Genomic DNA, 21,075 nt, shown 5'->3' with positions numbered 1-21,075 from the left:
AAACATATACGCGGGTCGATTTTGAGCTTTTGGGGGTCTTGTACTGTCATTACTCAATTCAGGATGCTGTATTTTTACTTTCTACTAATAGAAAACTATTAATACGTGCACTTTAACCACAAAATCCCCATCCAACTGAATGAAACTGAGTTTCTTAAAACCAAAGCAAATATCCAAAAGATGCAAAACCACTTGAACGCAACCATGCAACTATTCACCATTACTATATATATATATATATATATATATATATATATATATATATATATAAAGGCTCTTGAGCTATCCCTGGGTGTGGATCCTAAGAAGCCACAGTAAGGAGACCTTCTGCTACACACTGAAAAATAATTTCCAGAGACAAAAAAGACCCTTTCACATGAGAAGGTGCCCTTTATCTAACGCTGTATTTAATTATAAAGCCAAAGTAAACATGATACTAAAATATCAATATTTACCAGGTTGGCATAGAATTTCCCCCACATAAAGGACAGGCAGAAAGACATGTCAAAATGTACTCCTTTACATTTAAACTCACAAAGGACTCGCTGACGAAAGTCATTCATCACACCATCCAATATTATTTATGATATGTAAAAATAGATATATAGTCACATACCATAAACTTTTTTTCAAATAAAACCATTTTAAGAAAAACGATTTGGTGGTCGTCTCATTTATTTTAGAACTCAAGAACCTTTTTTTATAGGGTTAACCAATACCCCACACCAAGCAAGAGCAGCAATGCCTTAGTAATCCCATGGCGAGTTCATCTGTACCCACCCTCCCAGGAAGAATTATGATGAAGCTTAGTGCTTAAGAGCTTTTGCAAGGGAGAGAAAACGCAACGTGCTTCTTGGAAACCAAACCCCTCCCCCCCCCACACCGCCCATCCTAGGGCGTCTCCAGGCCGTCGCCCACCTCACCACCCTCCCTGCGAGGAGATACTGAACCCCATCCAAAAAAGACATGGTCCATTCCCAAGACTGGTCCAGACACCTGTTATTTGTGCCCAAGCAGCGGTGGCCCGGTTTCAGCCAAAGGGTCACCCCGCCGGTCCCTGCCAAGCCCTGCCGCCCGAGCGCGGGGGACTACATACCTTTATACCTCTCCAGGACATCCTCGTAGGCCTGGAGGTACTCCTGCTCCTCCACGTACAGGTAAGCGGCTGGGGAGAGGTACCCCGCCATGTCCAAGTTTATCTAAGCGATGACTAGCCGACTCCCCTCTCCCGATCGAACCCGACAGGATCGCAATCAGCAAGACGCAGGCTTGGGAGCGGAAACGCGGAAGGAGGTCAGGCTGGGGCGCAGAGCGGGGGCGCAGAGCCGGGGGGGGGTGCGCAGAGTGGGGGGACGCAGAGCCGGGGCCGTGGGGGAGGCAGAGCCCGGAACCCGCCGGGGAGACGCCCAGGCCCCCTGGCGGGCAGCGGGTGCGGGGCCGCCCGGCCCCCGGGAGCCGTAGTCCCTCTCGGGTTTCAGCAGCGGCCAATCTCGGCTAACCCGGGGGAGGCGACCGGCAGCGCCACGCCGCGCGGAGGAGCCTGGAGCCGGGCAGGGGCAGGCGGGGGACCGCGGGCGCCGGGACCCTCAGAGGCCGTGGCGGCCGCCACCCTGGCCCTGCGGTGGGCGCCTGCTCGGGGCCGGGAGGACGCGCGCGCTGCCACCGCCCGGGATGCTGCGCGGCGCATCTGCAGCATTTCCTGGCCTCCGCGCCGCAGACACTCGCCCGCACCCCGGGGAGAGGGAGGGAGGGAAGGAGGGAGGGCGGAGAGAGGGAAGGAGGGCGGGCGGAAGGGAGGGGGCGAGGCTCGCGGTCAGCGCCCCGGCTGGCTCGGCTCCGACCCAAGCCGCCCTGCCCCTCCCGCAGGCAACGCCGCGGCGTCGGGCCCCCTCCCCGGCCGGCCCACCGGGTCCAGCGCGCGGCCAAGCCCGCCCACCCCGGACGCTGGCCCGCCCGCCCGGATCCCAGGGGCGAGGTTGCTATTTGGGACCCACAACAGGTGCCTGGGAAACAAAGCCGCGGATCGCCGGCCCCGGCGCACGCAGCCCCCGCGGGGCTCGGGAAAGAACAGGACCCAGCTGGTGTCACCGAAGGGCCAGGTCCCGGCGGCAGCGTGGGCAGAGGGCCGGGGGCCCGCCCCCGGGCGCATCTGGGAGTAGGGGGTGCGGGGGCTCTGCAGGTGGCCCCGCACAGCAGGGCTCGACAGCCTGGAGGCGCCTGCGCCTGCGCGCCCCGCGGCCCGGGGACCAGCCGGCGGTCCCTCCCTTCCGCCCCCCAGAGCCGGCCGGCGCATTTGCCGCGGCGCTCTGGGAAGTCGGCCACCGCCGGTGTGGACCCACCGCAGCCCGGCGCACTGTGCCTCCTCCTTGACCCCGCCCGTCTCCCTCCCATTTTTCACGGCGCACAGCACTGATATCCGCTGAATGTGAGTAACACGGGTGCAGTTCCTCTCGCGCTGACATATCATATACTAAAGTGGTGCGTTAAGGGTCCACTGGAAGAACCGGGTGTGTTGGTGAGTACTGACGAGGTCAGGCGGCCCTGGATGCGACACGGCCAAGTCACTTATCCTCTTTTCATCAGTAAAATGAGGTGAGAATAGTGCCTACCTCATAAAGCTGTGATACTGAGCAGTTCTATAAGTGTTGGCTGTTATTATTATATTAGATGAACCAGCTCATTACTGACCTCCGATTTATGACAGCTTCACCTCGGCCCACATATTCCCTCCCTATTGCTTCCTTTCATAAGTACTGACCTTTTGTCCTTGATGATTCTTTTTTTCTTTTTCAATGTTGAAAATCTGGACCGTCTTCCATTAACTGTTAGATGGGAATGTATACAGTTTTTTGTTTGGGCCACACCCGCAGCATGTGGAAGTTCCCAGCCAGGAATCAAACCTGGGCACAGCAGTGACCCAAGCCACAGCAGTGACAATGCTGAATCCCTACCTGCTAAGCCACCAGGGAACTCCCCAAACTGTATATTCTTGAATAAAACTTGCTTGAGGTAGAACTGGAAAGCTTTACTTATCAGGAATTGGCCTATTTTTGTTACTCCAAACAAAGCAATACCATGCTTCTTTTTCTCTCCTGACCACACTGACTGGCTTACGAGCTGAGTTTGAGCCGACATCCCGCTCACCCTTTATAGGATCCCCAGAGTTTTCTTGCAATTTGGCACACGTGTATATGCATGTTATTCAGTTTATGGAGTAACAAACATGGACCACACAGGACACCTTCTCGAAGTCAAAGGGTTAGCAGTTTGATCCCTAAGGGTCACTCCACATACAGACCACACATGTCCCCAAAGAAAGATCTCTCGAACCGGTCTCCCTCACAGTGAGTAGGTCACTGAGGGCAGACTCTGAGCCTTCATCACAAATTGATACCCAGTAGCACCCAGTTCTGTAAATATAATCACGGCACACTTACATGATTTTAACTGTCCTATAAGGAACCAGTCAAAATAAACAAGCAACATTTAGGGTTGTGGTTAGAAGTTTGTTGTTCCCATTATGGCACGGTGGAAACGAATCCAACTAGGAACCATGAGGTTGGGGGTTCGATCCCTGGCCTTGCTCAGGGGGTTAAGGATCCGGCATTGCTGTGAGCTGTGGTGTAGGTCCCAGACGCGGCTCAGATCTGGCGTTGTTGTGGCTGCGGTGTAGGCCGGCGGCTACAGCTCCGATTAGACCCCTACCTGGGAACCTCCAGATGCCGCAGGTACGGCCCTAAAAAGACAAAAAAAAAAAAAAATCTTACAGCCTTTCCCCCATGTGTTCTTGGAATGATAATCAGGGATTGATGTGCCAATAATCATAGTGTATTCCACTACGGAAACTCCAGAAGCACAGCAGTTAAGAGCGTGGCCTCTGGGATCTAAACTGCCTGAATTCAGATCCTCATTCTACTTCTTGCTATGACTATGGGAAGTGTCGCTCCTCTCTCAGCAGATTTCTGGACTGAAAAATGGAGAAAATAATACTACCTACTTCACAGGGTTGTTGGGAAGCCCAAATAAGATAATGTATTTGGTGCCAATGAGGGCATCTGGCCATCAGTCAACTATCGTTTACAAAGTATTTTCCATGTGCCAAGGAATGTATAAAACGTTTTGCATTTACTACTTTATGTAATCACCAAAACCATGACCCTCTGAGAGAGAAAAATGAAGCTGAGAATTGTTCAGTAAATTGTGCAAGAGAACACAACTGGTGGAGTTCCCGTTGTGGCTCAGCAATAATGAACCCAACTAGTATTCATGAGGATGTGGGTTTGCTCCCTGGCCTCAATCAGTGGGTTAAGCATCCGGCATTGCCGTGAGCTGTGGTAGGTGGTAGGTGGCAGACGCGGCTCTGATCCCAAGCTGCTGTGGCAGTGGTGTAGGCTGGCAGCTGTAGCTCCTATTTGACCCCTAGCCTGGGAACTTCCATATGCTGCATGTGCAGCCCTGGAAAGCCCGGGGGGGAGAAAGAAAGAAAGAAAGAAAAACAGAAAACACAACTGGTTAGTGATAGAGCGGGAATGAAAGTCCCAAGTCTGACACTGCTAAGATCCTTCAAGTCTGACTCCAAGGAATTCACATGGAACAAATATCCATACTTTAAAATAACGCTGTCACTAACAAACCATGTACCTTTACAGGTACTGAAAAACCCAACTTACAATATCCTGCAGGTAAAAACAGCAGATGGGTTTTGCTATGATGTTAAAGGCCTCCACACAGTGGGTACAAAGCCCCCTTCCTTCTGTTTGATCATGTCATTCTCACTTTGACCCTCGGGAGACAGAAAAGGTATATATATGATAGTCTCAGATTTTAAAATGAAGATGTGACAATAAATGCAAAAGCACTTTTAAAAAATATGATGTATCAGACATGTGACACCATGGCCAATAAGACATTCTGAAATGTAAATCTGGCTATGTCACTCCACTGCTTAAAAAATCTTTCAGTGATTCCCTCCAATTGAGAGCATAAATATAAATCGTCCAGTCTCCTCGGAACTGCCCGAAAGCATCCTCCCAGTTGCTCCTCTTCCCTACAAATCCCAGGCTTTCTCTACACAGATGACTTGCAGTTTCCATTTGAACCCAGCTCCTGACTTCAGTGGCGCCATCCTCCTCTCAAGTGGCCCTCCCTTTCCCCCCAGTTCCATTCAGCTCAGGAAACCTCCCTTCAGGTAGCATTCCTGCAGGAACCTCCCAGGAACTTCCCCTGCCTTCCTTCTCTGTCCAGGTTAATCAGACCCTCCTCTGGGTTTTTTTTTTTTTTTTTTTACTACAGGTACTCCTGTGAAGCCATTAACCACCCCCCCCACCCCACCCCCCTGGAACTGTCTTAGCTCACCACTGTCCTGTAAGGCTAAGGCTCCTTTAAAGGCAGAACTGTCTGCCTGTCATCATTTTTTTCCAGGGGGGTCCATAAATACATCTTAAATGTGAATGACTTATAGGGAAGTTCCCGGGGCCAAGAATTGAACCCGTGCCACAGCAGCAACCCAAGCCGCTGCAGTGACAACACTGGATCCTTAATCCACTGCACCAGGAGAAAACTCCCCCAGGGTATTTTTGACTCTAGACATTTTCATTCAATTCTAGTTTCACAACCTTAAAAACAAGTGAAACTATCAAGCTGTCAGTGCCTTTATTACTAAGTAACAAAGGCTAGGACATCTTCACACCATGTCTGAACCTCGCCCCTTCTCTTAGTCTCTTATTGGGATGAACTTCACAGACAGCAGAGTTACAGGCAAAGTGTGAAAATCTCTAATAAAATTAGAGATTGAAATTTTTTTTTTTTTTTTTGGCGGCACCCACAGCATGCAGAAGTACTGGGCCAGGGATCAAACCTGCACCACAGCAGCAACTGAGCCTCAGCAGTGACAGTGCCGGATCCTTAACCACTGAGCCACCAGGGAACTCCTGAAATCTTAATAGTATCTTTTCCATCTAATCCACTGCCCCAAATTCCCTCAGATGCTTTGTTCCCTTATCCTCACACTGGATGATCCGTGGCAAATTTAACACATGGTCTATCTGAATTTCATATTTTAGCCATATTAGAATGAAACAGATATTTGTAGACTGGCCCTTGAGCCCATGCCCCACATATGATGATTGATTATGATTTTTGTGGCAAGAGCCAATTTACCAAGAATTTATTTTAAACACGGTAAAAAGTACACTTCCACACTAGGGCTGCTTATTCTGTTTGCTGCGTGGTTTTGTTCTTTTGGATTTGTTTTGTTTTTCTTTTTAGGGCCGCACCTGAGGCATATGGAAGTGCCCACACTGGGGGTCGAATCAGAGCTGCAGCTGGCAGCCTACACCACAGCCACAGCAACACCAGATCGTTAATGCACTGAGCAAGGCCAGGGATTGAACCCTCATCCTCATGGATACTAGTCAGGTTCTTAACCCACTGAGCCATGACGGGAAGTCCTGGTGTTCAATTTGTTAAGAATTCATATCATCTTAAAAGTATGTAACTTGGAGGGCTCAAGTGCACCAAATTACTGCTGACCTCATGGCAAACATTTTACCACGAGCAAGACATGGCCCCTGCCCTCCCAGAGTCCCCACCTCCCCCTGGGTCTGCTGACACCAGCGCCTTTGTGCCCACTGCACCCCATCAGAACCCCCAGTTCCTCCACCCCTTCCCCACCGGCAGTGTACACGGCCGGCTACTGCCACCAGCTCCTCCTGACTTCGTGACTAGTGGTTTATATAATCTCGTTCCCACTGATGAACATCTGCCCTTCCTCCTCTTGTAATCCTTGCTTCTCCACTCATAGCCGAGTATCTGTGTCTGCCACCTCTCGGAACTCTCAGGCCTGGAGGGCATCCTGTTTGATGCCCAGCAACTTCTCACACACCCTCCTTTCGCCCCTCTTCCCTTTCGCCTGAGTCAAGTGTCGGGTGCCAGCATGTCTCCCGGCTCCCTTGGGGGGGTGTCCCAACAGGACAAGGAATCAGGCCTCTGTGACTAAACACTTTTGGGGACCTGCCCAGCTCTGCCCCCTGTCCAGGCCACCCCCACTCGCTCTCACTTGGCCCCCAACCTGTCTCCATCGTTTCCCCATCCCCCTCATCTTCAAAGGCCTGGGTGAGACCAGCCAGCTTCTCACTACGGAAGCCAGAAGAAGCTCAAGGCTGTTGCCCCAGAAACCCGGACTAGAGAACGGCTGGCTGGCGCTGTTTGTTTTTCCCGTAATCAGAAAATCCCGCTGGGGGGCGGGGGGGACCCTCAGGGACTCCGAGCTGCCATGGTGGCTGGAATCTGATCTAGTCATTTCCACCCCCCACCTCCACCCCAGCCTCCCAGAAACTGGATGAGAATCCACTCTGCATTAAGATTAAGGTGGAAGGCCAAAAAAAGTGAGAGGGAAAGGCCTGGGGGAGAGTGGGGTCGGGGGAAAGGCATGATCCGCCCAGAAAAAAAACAGGATAAACACCTGGCCTTTGGCCTTTGCAAGACAGCCCCCCAAAACACACCCCACCAACCCCATTACCATTTCTGAGGCGGAGGAAGACTGAGGGACACGGACCCTGAAAGCATAGCTCATTTACACACAAACCACTCGGGCCCTGCAGGCTTGGAGATAGATTTACACCCTGGGCTCAGCTTTCAGTTGGTGGAAGAAGCCACCACTTCTGAGACTTACCCAGTACAAGGGAACACGGGGCAACAGAAGAGAAAGGCTGGCACCTCCCATTTATTAATTAATTAGAAGCGCCTGGTGGCTAAACCCTCAAAAGCACCAGGGACAGACGCTGCTACAAACACAGGATGCTGGCAGAGAGGCTACACTTAAAAAAAGAGAAGGAAAAAAAAAAAAAGAACCAGCATCCAGGTTGCTAGAATATACCCTGCAAGCTTGGGTACCAGAACGCAAGAAGCAACCCCCGCCCCTGTGAAAGCCAGTGGCTTAGTGATCCTGGGCAGACAGGGACGAGAAGCTTCCAGCAAACACCCTGAGAATGACTAAGTTAATACTTTTCAGATTGTCATGATGGCTACTGCACAGAACCAGGAAACTTTCATGCAGATGCCTGTAAATATCCCCTTGCCTTTTCAAAGGTATGGATTCATCCAACCAGAAAACAAGGCCAAACAGCTTAGTCACCAGCAGGCAGGCGCTCTTTCCATAAATCGGTACATCAAATAAACACGGCCACCCTCCTCCCCCACCCGAAGCACAGACCTCTGCCCAGAGCATCAGCTCCGGGCCAGACAGAAGCCCCCCCACCCCGGAAGCAGATGGGTGAATTTCTGCAACTCCCCCCCTCCCGCCCCAGCCCCCACCCCACCCCACCGGCTCTTACCTGCTATCCGAAGTACTGCCCTCTCCGCGGGGTCCAGCACGGAGCCCCCGTGGATCTTTCTCTTCGATCTCTCGTGTTTAGGCAAATTCCAAGGTAAGGTGTCTCCAGGAGCTGGAGATGCAGAGCCAGATTTCTGGCTGAAATCATCTTCATCGGAAAAATCCGCAGAGGAAGACATAGAGCAGCGGTAGGACGCGTTCCCGGAACTCTGCGGAGGGTGACACGGAGAAAGGCGTTAAAAGCAAGACCCTCGCATCTGCTGGTCCACATCAGCAGTCCCCTCCCTGCCCCCAGACAGAGTCCGGCGTCCTGCACCACCCTCAGCGCCGAGCGGGTAATCAAGCCAGCACGCGCATCGGGGCTCACCATCGTCCCCGGGCCGCGGCTCGGACACCAGCAGCAGCAGCCAGGCAGCTCCCATTCGTGGAGGACTCGCACCCAAGTGTGTGGCCTGCCGTCCGGCCAGCAGCTCCCAAATGACCGGCCCAACAATGAAGCCAGAATCAACAGCCTTCCTGTTACAAATCTATAGTATTTGGCTCCCCCACCCGGCCAGGACCGACATTTTCCATGACTCGGCTGCTGGTTAATTCATTAACGCAACTAACTCCAAGTTTCAGCAACAAAAGCACAAACGCAGGATGTGGAGCCCCGATGCCTTTCCGTTTCAGGTCGCAGCCTCCCCTCAGACCAGGCTGGAGCCCCTCGTCCTCTTGATTTAATTTTCTTCCGGAGCTTGAGGCCGGTTCCCAGCGGAGAACAAGCGGGGTGGGGGGAGAGCCGATTCTGAGAAGAGCCTTTTCTTAAGACCCACAGGACACAAAAGGCTGTTTGCAGAAGCCGAAGGCAGCGCCAATAAACAGACATCTGAACTCAGTGCAGAGTTCATGAGATCATTTCAACTTCTAGCAAAGTAACAGCTGCCAATAATGGAAATGAAAATGACTCCAGCAGTGACAGGAAACAGTTCTCCTCCGCCCCCTGGTCATCACACAGTAAAAGGAGAAAGGCGATGTGCTGACCCAGTCCCCCCCTCCGTGGAGCCAGGCATATCTGTGTTAAAGGCCTGTCTCCATCACGGGAAAAGGCACCAGCCATTTTCCCTTCCTCCTGGGTTGGGTTAGCTCTGGGATTATCTAGGGGCCCACCAGGTGACCACAGAAACAAGGAGGCTACCTATCCCTGCTGTAAACGGGGTTATAAATAAGACAAAGCATCCAAGGGAAATCTGTGCTTCGAACTTGGCTGGGGCCCCTGGTTCAAGATGCAAAACTAGTACAACTCCAATTCCTGAAATGGACCTTGCAGCTGCAGAGTCCCAAAATTCAAGTGGCAGGCAGGAGTCAGTGAGGCGAGCTCCGATCGGAGCCGAAAGCCTGGGCTGCTCACAAAGGCAGTGGCAACTGCAGCAAAAGCAGGCTTCGTGACAACACCCCAAGGCTGGGGGAATAAACCAGAAGTGAATCAGGACCCCACCTCCATCTACTCAGGCATGTCGCCACACGGGGCCAACGCCACCATTTTAAAAGTATGCCTAATATTTCCTGTAAAGATTTATCATTAGCTTTATCCTAACCCCCTCCCCACCCCCAACAAAAGCACTCTTTCATTTTATTTTACAGGCAGTGTCATCACCCTTGCTAATTTAATAATTATTTGCATTTTGTATGTTTTCCTAGTGGCAATCATGTTATTAGGCAAATAAAGAAATAAAATTTATTCTCTGTACTCCCCAGACCCCAGAGAGTTGTGTGTGGATTAAGTCCATCACAGAACGCTAATATATCAACCCACTTAATTCTTCATGCTTGTCTACAGTTTGTTTTTTCTTTTCTTTTCTTTTCTTTTTAGGGCTGCACCTGCGGCATATGGAGGTTCCCAAGCTAGGGGTTGAATTGAGGCTGCAGCTGCCAGCCTACGCCACAGCCACAGCAATACTGGATCTGAGCAGCATCTGCCACCTACACCACAAATCACGGCCACGCTAGATCCTTAACCCACTGAGCGAGGCCAGGGATCCAGTCCACATCCTCATGGATACTTAGTCAGGTTCTTAACATGCTGAGCCACAACGGGAACTTCTCTCCATGCGTTTCTGAAAATTCATCTTGAACTCTGAGGTTGCATTGGCTGGATCTGGGAAAAAGGGTGCCATCCTTCAGGACTTTTCCCAAAGGGTCCTGGGTTTCCTTGGTTGCCATTCCTTAAACTGGCTTCCTACCTGTCTTGACTAAGGTCATCCTTTATCTTTGAGGGTGCATTTCTCACTGTTGCCTGCTCTATTTCAGGGAGTGTAGTAATTTGATTGCTTATCTTTACAGACAGACTGAAAGCATAACTGCTCACGAAGTGCTCCTTTCCAAAACCCACTGGCTATTGATTTTCGGAGATAAATTTTTTTAATGGTCGGAGTCTCAGCTGATGGAACAGCAGGAAGTGATTTACGCTCTGACATAAAGGCCATGAGTCACACGTCGCCAGATGGGAGCAGTTACTACTCTGGACCCAGGGGTGTTGACTGGTGCAGCCTCCAGCCTAGAAGCATCCTTGGCAAACAGGTCAGAAAGAAAGGAAGACAGGACCAACAGCAACATCCCTTTCAGGGGCGCAGGGAAATAGAGATGCACAGACAGAGGGAAAGCACGCTACAGGATGCAAGTGTTTAAACCATTATTCAGTTTTTCCCCACCATAACTTTTCATAAACACTTGTTAAGTATAAAGTAAGCTATACAAAATTAGGCCCATTTGAACCTTGAAAATTACAAATGGTCTCAGTGAAGCTGCTCTGAAGTCCACTGAGCCACTAAAACTATTCTTTAATTTTTTTTTTTTTTGTTTTTTGTCTTTTAGAGCCACACCCGTGGCATATGGAGGTTCCCAGGCCAGGAGCATAATCACAGCTGTAGCCGCCGGCCTACACCACAGCCACAGCAACGCCAGATCCAAGCCGCATCTGCGACCTACACCACAGCTCACGGCTACGCCAGATCCTTAACCCACTGAGCAAGGCCAAGGATTGACCCTGCCACCTCATGGTTCCTAGTCGGATTCATTTCTGCTGCACCACGATGGGAACTCCCACTAAAACAATTCTTTATTGATTTGAAATGACTTGCAAATTCAAGGCTCTACCTTGGGGGTTAGAGGAAAGAGCATGAGAGCACCATTCTCCTTTCTTTTGTGAAAAAGCAAACCTGTTCTTTGACCCAGAGCCCAGAGGCTAAGCTTCGATGTGGGGGTGGGGCTTGGAAGGTAAGACAATGGAAGAGAGTAAGATGGTGAAGGAGGGTTAGACAGCAGAAGAGGGCGAGACAATGGACGAAGGTGAGACAGTGGAAGAGGGTGACACAGCACAAGAGAGTGAGGCAGGGGACAACAGAAGAGGGCAAGGCAGTAGAAGCAGGCAAGACAGTGGACGACGGGAAATGTGAGATGGCAGAAGAGAGTTAGATGGCAGAAGAGGCTGAGACATGGAAGATGCTGAGACAGGGGAAGATGGGGAGACAGGGGAACATGGGGAGACAGGGGAACATGGGGAGACAGGGGAACATGGGGAGACAGGGGAAGAGGACTCCTGGGACCAGAAAGTGCCAAGTTCCTGTCTTTTGTTCTACTTACAGCCAAAGGTTTGGTTCTTGTTAAAAATATAAATATTTGGGAGCTCCTGCTGCGGCTCAGCAGGTGAAGGACCCAACATTGTCTCTGTGAGAATGCAGGTTTGATCCCGGGCCTGGCTCAGTGGGTTAAAGATTCAGTGTGCCACAGCAATCAGACAAACAAAAGAAAAGGCATCCAAATAGGAAGAGAAGAGGTAAAACTGTCACTGTATGCAGATGACATGATACTATATATAGAAAACCCCAAGAACTCAACCCAAAAATTACTTGAACTGATCAACAAATTCAGCAAAATAGGATATAAGATTAACATTCAGAAATCAGTTGTGTTTTGTATACTAATAATGAAATATTAGAAAAGGAATACAGAAATACAGTACCTTTTAAAATTGCACCCCAAAAAATCAAATATCTGGGGATACACCTGACCAAGGAGGTAAAGGACTTACATGCCGAGAACTATAAAACATTAATCAAGGAAATTAAAGAAGATGTAAAGAAATGGAAAGATATTCCATGCTCCTGGATTGGGAAAATTAATATTGTAAAAATGGCCATACTACCCAAAGCAATCTACAGATTCAATGCAATCCCTATCAAATTACCCATGACATTTCTCACAGAACTAGAATAAACAATCCAAAAATTTATATGGAACCACAAAAGACCCAGAATTGCCAAAGCAATTCTGAAAAACAAAAACCAAGCAGGAGGCATAACTTTCCCAGACTTCAGGCAATATTACAAAGCTACAGTCATCAAGACAGTGTGGTACTGGTACCAAAACAGACATACAGACAAATGGAACAGAACAGAGACCCCAGAAATAAACCCAGACACCTACGGTCAGTTAATCTTTGACAAGGGAGGCAAGAACATAAAATGGGAAAAAGACAGTCTTTTCAGCAAGCACTGCTGGGAAACCTGGACAGCTGCATGCAAATCAATGAAACTGGAACATACCCTCACACCATGCACGAAAATAAACTCAAAATGGCTTAGAGACTTAAATATAAGACAAGATACCATCAAACTCCTGGAAGAGAACATAAGCAAAACATTCTCTGACATTAACCTTATGAATATTTTCTCAGGTCAGTCTCCCAAAGCAACGGAAATAAGAATAAAAATAAACCAATGGGACCTAATCAAACTGACAAGCTTTTGCACAGCAAAGGAACCCAAAAAGAAACCAAAAAGACAACTTACAGAATGGGAGAAAATAGTTTCAAACGATACAACTAACAAGGGCTTCATCTCTAGAATATACAAGCAACTTATACAACTCAATAGCAAAAAAGCCGACAACCCAACTGAACAATGGGCAAAAGACCTGAACAGACATTTCTCCAAGGAAGATGTACAGATAGCCAACAAGCACATGAAAAAATGCTCAACATCACTCATTATCAGAGAAATGCAAATCAAGACACCATGAGATACCACCTCACACCAGTCAGAATGGCCATCATTAATAAGTCCACAAATAACAAATGCTGGAGGGGGTGTGGAGAAAAGGGAACTCTCCTGCACTGTTGGTGGGAATGTAAACTGGTACAACCACTAGGTAGATCAGTATGGAGGTACCTTAGAAATCTATACCTAGAACTACCATATGACCCAGCAATCCCACTCTTGGACATATATCTGAACAAAACTTTCCTTGAAAAAGACACATACACCCACATGTTCAATGCAGCACTATTCACAAGAGCGAAGACATGGAAACAACCCAAATGTCCATTGACAGATGATTGGATTAGGAAGATGTGGTATATATACACAATGGAATACTACTCAGCCATAAAAAAGAACAAAATAATGCCATTTGCAGCAACATGGATGGAACTAGAGACTCTCATACTGAGTGAAGTAAATCAGAAAGAGAAAGACAAATACCATATGATATCACTTATATCTGGAATCTAATATATGGCACAAATGAACCTTTCCACAGAAAAGAAAATCAAGGACTTGGAGAATAGACTTGTGGTTGCCAAGGGGGGGGGAGTGGGGTGATTGGGGAGCTTGGGCTTAATAAATACAAACTATTGCCTTTGGAATGGATTAGCAATGAGATCCTGCTGTGTGGCACTAGGAACTATGTCTAGTCACTTAGGATGGAGCAGGATAATGTGTGAAAATAGAATGTGTACATGTATGTGTAACTGGGTCTCCATGCTGTACAGTAGAAAAAAAAATTGTATTGGGAAAATAACTATTAAAAAAAAAATCCATTGTTGCCACAAGCTGTGGTGTAGGCTGAAGCTGTAGTTCCAGTTTGACCCCTAACACCCTGCCCCCACATCAGGAACTCCAGTATGCTGCAGGTATAGCCATAAAAAAAACAGAAAGAAAGGAAGAAGGAAAGAAGGAAGGAAGGAAGAAAGACAGACAGACTAGAAAGAAAGAAAGACTAGAAAGAAAGAAAGACAGACAAGAAAGAAAGATGAAAGACAGAAAGAAAGAAAGACAGACAGAAAGAAAGAAAGAAAGAAAGACTGTAGGAGTTCCCTTGTGGCTCAGTGAGTTAAGGATCCTGCATTGTCATTGCAGGGGCTCAGGTCACTGCTGTGCTGCAGGTTTGATTCCTGGTCCAAGAACTTCCACATGCCTTGGGCATGGCAAAAATATATATAAATAAAAATAAAATAGTAATTTTTTTTTAATTTAAAACTATATACATATCTGGAGTTCCCTGGTGGCTCAGAAGGCTGAGGATTCATGGCTTTGGTTACTGCTTTGGGTTAGGTTTAATCTCTGGCCCAGGAACTTCTGCATGCCATGGGTGTGGCCAAAAAATAAAAAGTAAAAAAATATATGTAAACAAATGTCTTTTCCATTGATAGGGGATTGGTTAAATAAATGACAGTATATTCATACAATGGACTACTCTATAGCAATTAAACAAAAATATTGATCTACATTTAGCAAAGTGGAAGGAGGTCGTACAAAATGATTCCTTTAAAAACACCTGTGGGAGTTCCCGTCGTGGCGCAGTGGTTAACGAATCCGACTAGGAACCATGAGGTTGCGGGTTCGGTCCCTGCCCTTGCTCAGTGGGTTAACGATCCGGCGTTGCCGTGAGCTGTGGTGTAGGTTGCAGACGCGGCTCGGATCCCGCGTTGCTGTGGCCCTGGCGTAGGCCGGTGGCTACAGCTCCAAATGGACCCCTAGCGTGGGAACCTCCATATGCCGCAGGAGCGGCCCAAGAAATAGCAAAAAGACAAAAAAAAAAAAAACGCCTGTGCACGGGAGTTCCTGCTGTGGCTCAGTGGGTTAAGAATGTGACTACAGTGGCTCGCATCACTGCAGAAGTTCGGGTTCAATCCTGGCTCAGCACAGTGAGTTAAAGGATCTGGTATTGCTGCAGCTGTGGTGTAGACTGCAGCTGCGGCTCAGATTCAGTCTCTGGCCCAGGAATGTCCAGATGCCTTGGGTGCAGCCGTAAAAAAAAAAATCTGTGCATGTGTGTGGAGATGGGTAGACAGACATGATTTAAAGCTAAATAGGTGGACAGGTGATAAGGAAACTGATAACTATTTACAGTCTGCAAACAGCAGTTATCTCTGGGTGAGGACTAATTTTTTTTTTTTTTTGTCTTTTTGCCATTTCTTGGTCTGCTCCCTCGGCACATGGAGGTTCCCAGGCTAGGGGTCGAATCGGAGCTGTAGCCACTGGCCTACGCCAGAGCCACAGCAACACCAGATCCGAGCCACGTCTGCACCCTACACCACAGCTCACAGCAACACCTTAACCCACTGAGCGAGGCCAGGGATCAAACCCGCGACCTCATGGTTCCTAGTCGGATTTGTTGACCACTGAGCCACGACGGGAACTCCTAATATTATTAATGAATTGAATTTTATTCCTTATGATTTTTTTAAACCAAAACAAATAACACAGAAAGATTACTCAAAAGAAAAAAATACTCTATCAAGGATCACAGAAAACATCAGAGGCCTTGGGAGGAAATACCATTTAAGCTCATGTTTTTAACTGTTGGGGGCTCACAGACACCTGAAAGGTTGATGAAATCCACAGAAACCTCTCCTCAGGACAAAGCGCCTAAGCCACCAAGAAAACCCACTAAATTGTGCGGAACAAAAAAAAACATGTTTTGGGTCTTACAACCCACTTATTAAGGCAAGTTTTAACAATTGAATTAGATCACCAAAAGCTTTCAAATGACTTTCCTAGTTGCCAATTCATTCACAGGGTATAAAAACAACCCCAGTCTCCTTAAGCCAGGATAATGACATAATACAACATTTTTAGAAAGAGAACTCAACAATTCCTGCTCTAATCGGAACCCCGGTGGGGGGCTCAGATAAGCACAATGGAACTGCCTACTCGGAAGGCGCCCAGCCTTAGCACCTGATCCGGAGCAAAGTGCCAGGAAGCTGCTGAGGCACCAGGCATTCTCTGATGGCAGCAAGAAACAAGTGCAGAGATAAGGGCTTGTGCAGCAGCCAGACTTCTTGAACCCCAGAAAGTCCCTGGAAGGTGGACTTTCACAAACCTGCAATCCTAAGATGTATGCACACTTCCATAAGCATAGTTCCAAAAATTTAACCAAAAAAATAAAAAATATGTGAGGAATCAATGAGACAAATTTCGATTGGAGGTCATTGCACAAGATAAGTATCCTGGACTCTTCGAAAAAGGAAAAAGCCCATGTCATGAAACATGCCCACTCCAAAGGCAGAGGCTTTTCTAAATTCAAAAAGACAAAGGAGGGAGTTCCCATCGTGGCACGGTGGTTAACGAATCCAACTAGGAACCATGAGGTGGCGGGTTCGATCCCTGGCCTTGCTCAGTGGGTTAAGGATTTGGCGTTGCCGTGAGCTGTGGTGTAGGTCACAGACGTGGCTCGGATCCCACGTTGCTGTGCCTCTGGCCTAGGCTGGCAGCTACAGCTCCAATTAGACCCCTAGCCTGGGAACCTCCATATGCCATGGGAGCGGCCCTAGAAAAGGCAAAAAGCCAAAAAGCCAAAAAAAAAAAAAAAAGACAAAGGAGGAGTTCCCATCGTGACTCAGCAGGTTAAGAACCCAATATAGTGTCGGTGAGGATGCAGGTTCAATCCCTGGCCTACTCAGTGGGTTAAGGATCTGGTGTAGTCGTGAGCTGTGGTGTAGGTTGAAGACGCCACTTGGGGATCTGGAGTGGCTATGGCTGCCGTGTAGGCTGGCAGCTGCAGCTCTGATTCGACCCCTAGCCTGGGAACTTCCATATGCTGCAGATGGGGCCCTAAAAAGAAAGATAAACAAGCAAACAAAGAAACAGTAAGGAAGGGGACACTCTGGCTTGGTGGGACACAGGTTGGCTCTCACTCTCTCCTTTTGGGGAGACATGCAGAAGCCTTAAACCCAAAGCAGAAGGGCAGTTTGGTGCAGCTAGAGAAGCAAGGGGTCAGAGTGCGGGAAAGCTGGAAGGTTCCTGGGCCCGAGTCAGGAAGGAGGTTTGGGGCAGTGAAGGAAGCAGAGGTTTCTCTCTAGGTGGAAAGGCCCGGTCATGGGCATCAGCCTGTGAAGTAAGGGCCCTGGGATTCGGCCACACGCTCCCCTAGGCTGTGAGATGGCGCACGGGCTCCTGTCCTTGGTGGCCGTCCCTGGGGCACAGGCAGGGGTAGTGCTCTCATCCTTTCCCTGTAGCTGAGTGGGATGCTCTGCACGGTAAGGACCAAAGGCTCATTGCCAAGGAGCCTGGCCGCGGCCTCCAGCCCATCGTAGCTCAGGACTAAGGCATCCAGCAAGACTTAATTCCTCACCACCTAACCAGCAAGCCCTGACTACGCATCACACTCACTGAGCATCTGCCGTCAGGGGCCGTGCTAAGCATTTTCACTCACCACCTTCTTTTTCTTTTTAGGGCCGCACCTTCAGAATATGGAAGTTTCCAGGCCAAGGGTCGAATCAGAGTTGCAACTGCCGGCCTACACCAAAGCCACAGCAACTCAGGATCCGAGCCCCATCTGTGACCTATGGGACACCTCATGGCAACGCTGGATCCTTAACCCACTAAGCGAGGCCAGGGATCAAACCCACATCTCAGGGAGTCTAGTTGGGTTCTTAACCCACTGAGCCACAACGGGAACTCCCTATTTTTTTTTTAATTGAAGTTAGTTTTATTTACAATGTTGTGTTGATTTCTGCTGTACAGCAAAGTGATTCAGTTATATATAGGTATATATTCCTTTTTATGTATATATTCTTTTCAATATTCTTTTCCATCATGGTTTATCATAGGGCATCAAATATAGTTCTCTGCGCTATACACTAGAACCTTTTTTCTCCCCTCCACGTATCATATCTGACACCTGCCAACCCCAACCTCCCACTCCACCCCCCATCCCCACTCCCCCGACCCCCAGCAACCACAAGGCTGTTCTACTTGTCCGACTAACTACCTTATTTAATACTCACTGAAACCCACTAAGGAAACAGAGGTTTACAGAGGTCAGGTCACTGATCCCACCCATTCTGTCAGCACAAGGGGGAGCCTGGGTTTCCCCGCAGGTCCTTTGGATCCCAAAGCTTCTGTCATCAAGTGCCCTAGAACGCGGTCCACGCCCTTGGAGGAACAGAGAGCATTCTTACAGCCCTCCACAATCTAACCACTCATTTGCCCAAAGCGATAAGACTTGTTCCGTGCTCAGCCCCAAGCACAGACATGACCAGGTGTCCATTCACAATAAGGAAAAACCATCCCAAAAGATGCAACAACTCAGAGGAGGAAACTCCTTCAGGGGCCACACCTTCCCAGGGACGACGTCACACTGACTCAAGTTCTTCCAACCCCAGATTCCGGGGTCCTGTGTGTTCCTACCCCTCCCCGAACCCTCTCCCCAAACAGATGATACATGTAAGAAAAACTGTTAAGTATGAAAACACCAGATTTTTTATGAAAATTGTAAAAATCTTTCAAAAATACCACAGAATTTTTTTTGCAAATCCACCTTAATGAAATCATACTAAAATGATAGGAATCAAGGCATCGAGACCTAGTTTGCATTAGAGCATCTGCAAATAGGCTTTTCCACCCGAGGAAGGATGCTCTAAACAGTTTGCCGAAAAGCAAAGCAAAATATAACTCTGGCAATAGCCCCACAACACAGAAACACATTAGGAAGAAGACATCTCGTTACCTAGAGAATACTTAATCTTGCTTATTTTTTTGGCTGCACCTGTGGCATGCAGAAATTCCCAGGCCAGGGATCTAGCATGTGCCACAGCAATGACCTGAACCACAGCAGTGACGATGCTGGATCCTTAACCTGTTGAGCCACAGGGGAACTCAGAGAATACTTAATCTTTCCTTCCCCCCCCCCCAAATGCCCCATGGCATATGAACATTCCTGGACCAGGGATCAAATCTGAACTAGAGCTACAACCTATGTCACAGGAGCTGCAGCAATGCCGATCCTTAACCCACTGCCCCAGGCTGGGGATTGAACCTGCACCTGCACAGAGACAAGCTGGATCATTAACCCACTGTGCCACAGCAGGAACTCCAAGAGAATACTTAATCTTATATTTATTAATTTTTTTCTGGCTGCACCTGTGGGGAGCATCTGTGCCTGATGTGCCAAAGACTGGGTGTTGGGGGACGGCTTTATGAACTTGAAAAAGTGCTGGGCCTCGCTGCGCTTTAGTTTTCTCATCTGAGTGCCTAAGACTTGGGGCTGCGGTGGCAGAATAAGCAGTTCCTGAAAAGCACTGAGAGCAGCGCCCAATGTGTAGACAGCTTTCAGTGAACTGGAGCATCACATATATTACACATTCACATGTTATCTTATCACACCTCATTCCAAAAGGAGTATTAAGGTAACCAATAGGTGGGGGGAGGGAGTTTCCTAGTGGTCCAGTGGTTAGGATTCTGTGCTTTCACCACTGTGGCCCGGGTTCAATCCCTTGTCTGGGAACTGAGATCCCATATCCTGCTGCTGCATGCCACAGCCAGAAAAATGTAAAATAAAATAAAATAAAATAAAATAAAATAAAATAAAATAAAATAAAATAAAATAAAATAAAATAAAATAAAATAAGGAAGAGCATGGGGATGGCTGTGTGATCCAGGAGTAGAGGAGTAGGTCGCTGGGTCAGTATGACTGTCACTCCAGGAAATTTGAAACAACAAACAGAGACACTGGAAGTTACTGGAACCAGGTCATACTAACCTGGTCCATGTTGTCCCACATCCAGCCTTCCCAAGCTTGGTCACTGAACCTTTAGGTCTTTGGGGTACCCTGTATCTTTCCAATACGTTCCTTCCTTTATTCTTTTAAATTCAATTGGTTTTTTCTCCTTTAAATGCCATAACAAAAACTTAGACAAACACATTATATTAAAAAGCAATTACCTTCAATTCTCCCCTGTTGAAACATATGTGAGACAATGTCTTTCTACCTTTCTTTTCACAACCTGCCTTCCTTAATAAGCCTCCAGACAACGGCTTCAGTTACTATTGCGATTAAGTGGAAGAATTACTTTTTCACTAAAAAAAAGCCAGGTCCTTGGCACTTTCAGGGCCCAGCATTTCCATTTTCACCTCCTGAGGAAAACGGGGCTGGCTCCAGGTGTGTTGAGTGAAAATAACCCTGTGGCATAAGCCGCACCCACTGGGACCAGAGCAGGGCCTGACGCGGGCTTGCTGGAAAACTGCACAGCCAGGGATGCTTCACTCTGGAGGATGGCCACCCCGTCCAATCATGGCGCCAAGTGCATTCCAAGCACCCTTCATTCATACCTGACTTTTCCCTAAGACGTGCTGCACATCCAGTCCCAGAGCACTTGCGATCCACGCAGAACAACCCTGCGGTCCAAAGCCCCCACATCAACCCTTGGGTCTTCATGACATCTGTCTCTCAGAAGGTAACCTGGGGAGTTCCCATCGTGGCTCAGCAGAAACGAATCCAATTAGTATCCATGAGGATGTGGGTTTGATCCCTGGCCTCACTCAGCGGGTTAGGGATCTGGCATTGCCATGAGCTGTGGCGTAAGCTGCAGAAGTGGCTCGGATCTGGCGTTGCTGAGGCTGTGGTATAGGCTGGCAGCTGTAGCTCCGATTCAACCCCCAGCCTGGGAACTTCCATATGCTGCAGGTCCGGCCCTAAAAAAC

The 21,075-nt window shown here is 48.4% G+C and overlaps 1 protein-coding gene across 15 annotated transcripts in view; it reads right to left on the bottom strand.

The window, feature by feature from the left end:
- Positions 1–21,075, bottom strand: part of DST (dystonin) — a 496,303-nt gene that overhangs the window by 382,854 nt on the left and 92,374 nt on the right. For 8 of the 15 annotated variants that reach the window (XM_047794747.1, XM_047794750.1, XM_047794749.1 and 5 more), the window contains exon 4: positions 8,334–8,541. In XM_047794747.1, the coding sequence (XP_047650703.1) occupies positions 8,334–8,541 (208 nt within the window). Of the gene's footprint in view, positions 1–1,096; positions 1,505–8,333; positions 8,542–8,699; positions 8,806–21,075 lie in introns of those variants that run through there. The other 7 variants (XM_047794760.1, XM_047794762.1, XM_047794752.1 and 4 more) reach the window with 6 other exon arrangements.

Source organism: Phacochoerus africanus, chromosome 9 (assembly GCF_016906955.1).
Source record: "Phacochoerus africanus isolate WHEZ1 chromosome 9, ROS_Pafr_v1, whole genome shotgun sequence".
Taxonomy (NCBI): Eukaryota; Metazoa; Chordata; class Mammalia; order Artiodactyla; family Suidae; genus Phacochoerus; species Phacochoerus africanus.
The sequence above is the reverse complement of the archived record's forward strand: the minus strand, read 5'-3'. Positions and strand labels throughout refer to the sequence as shown.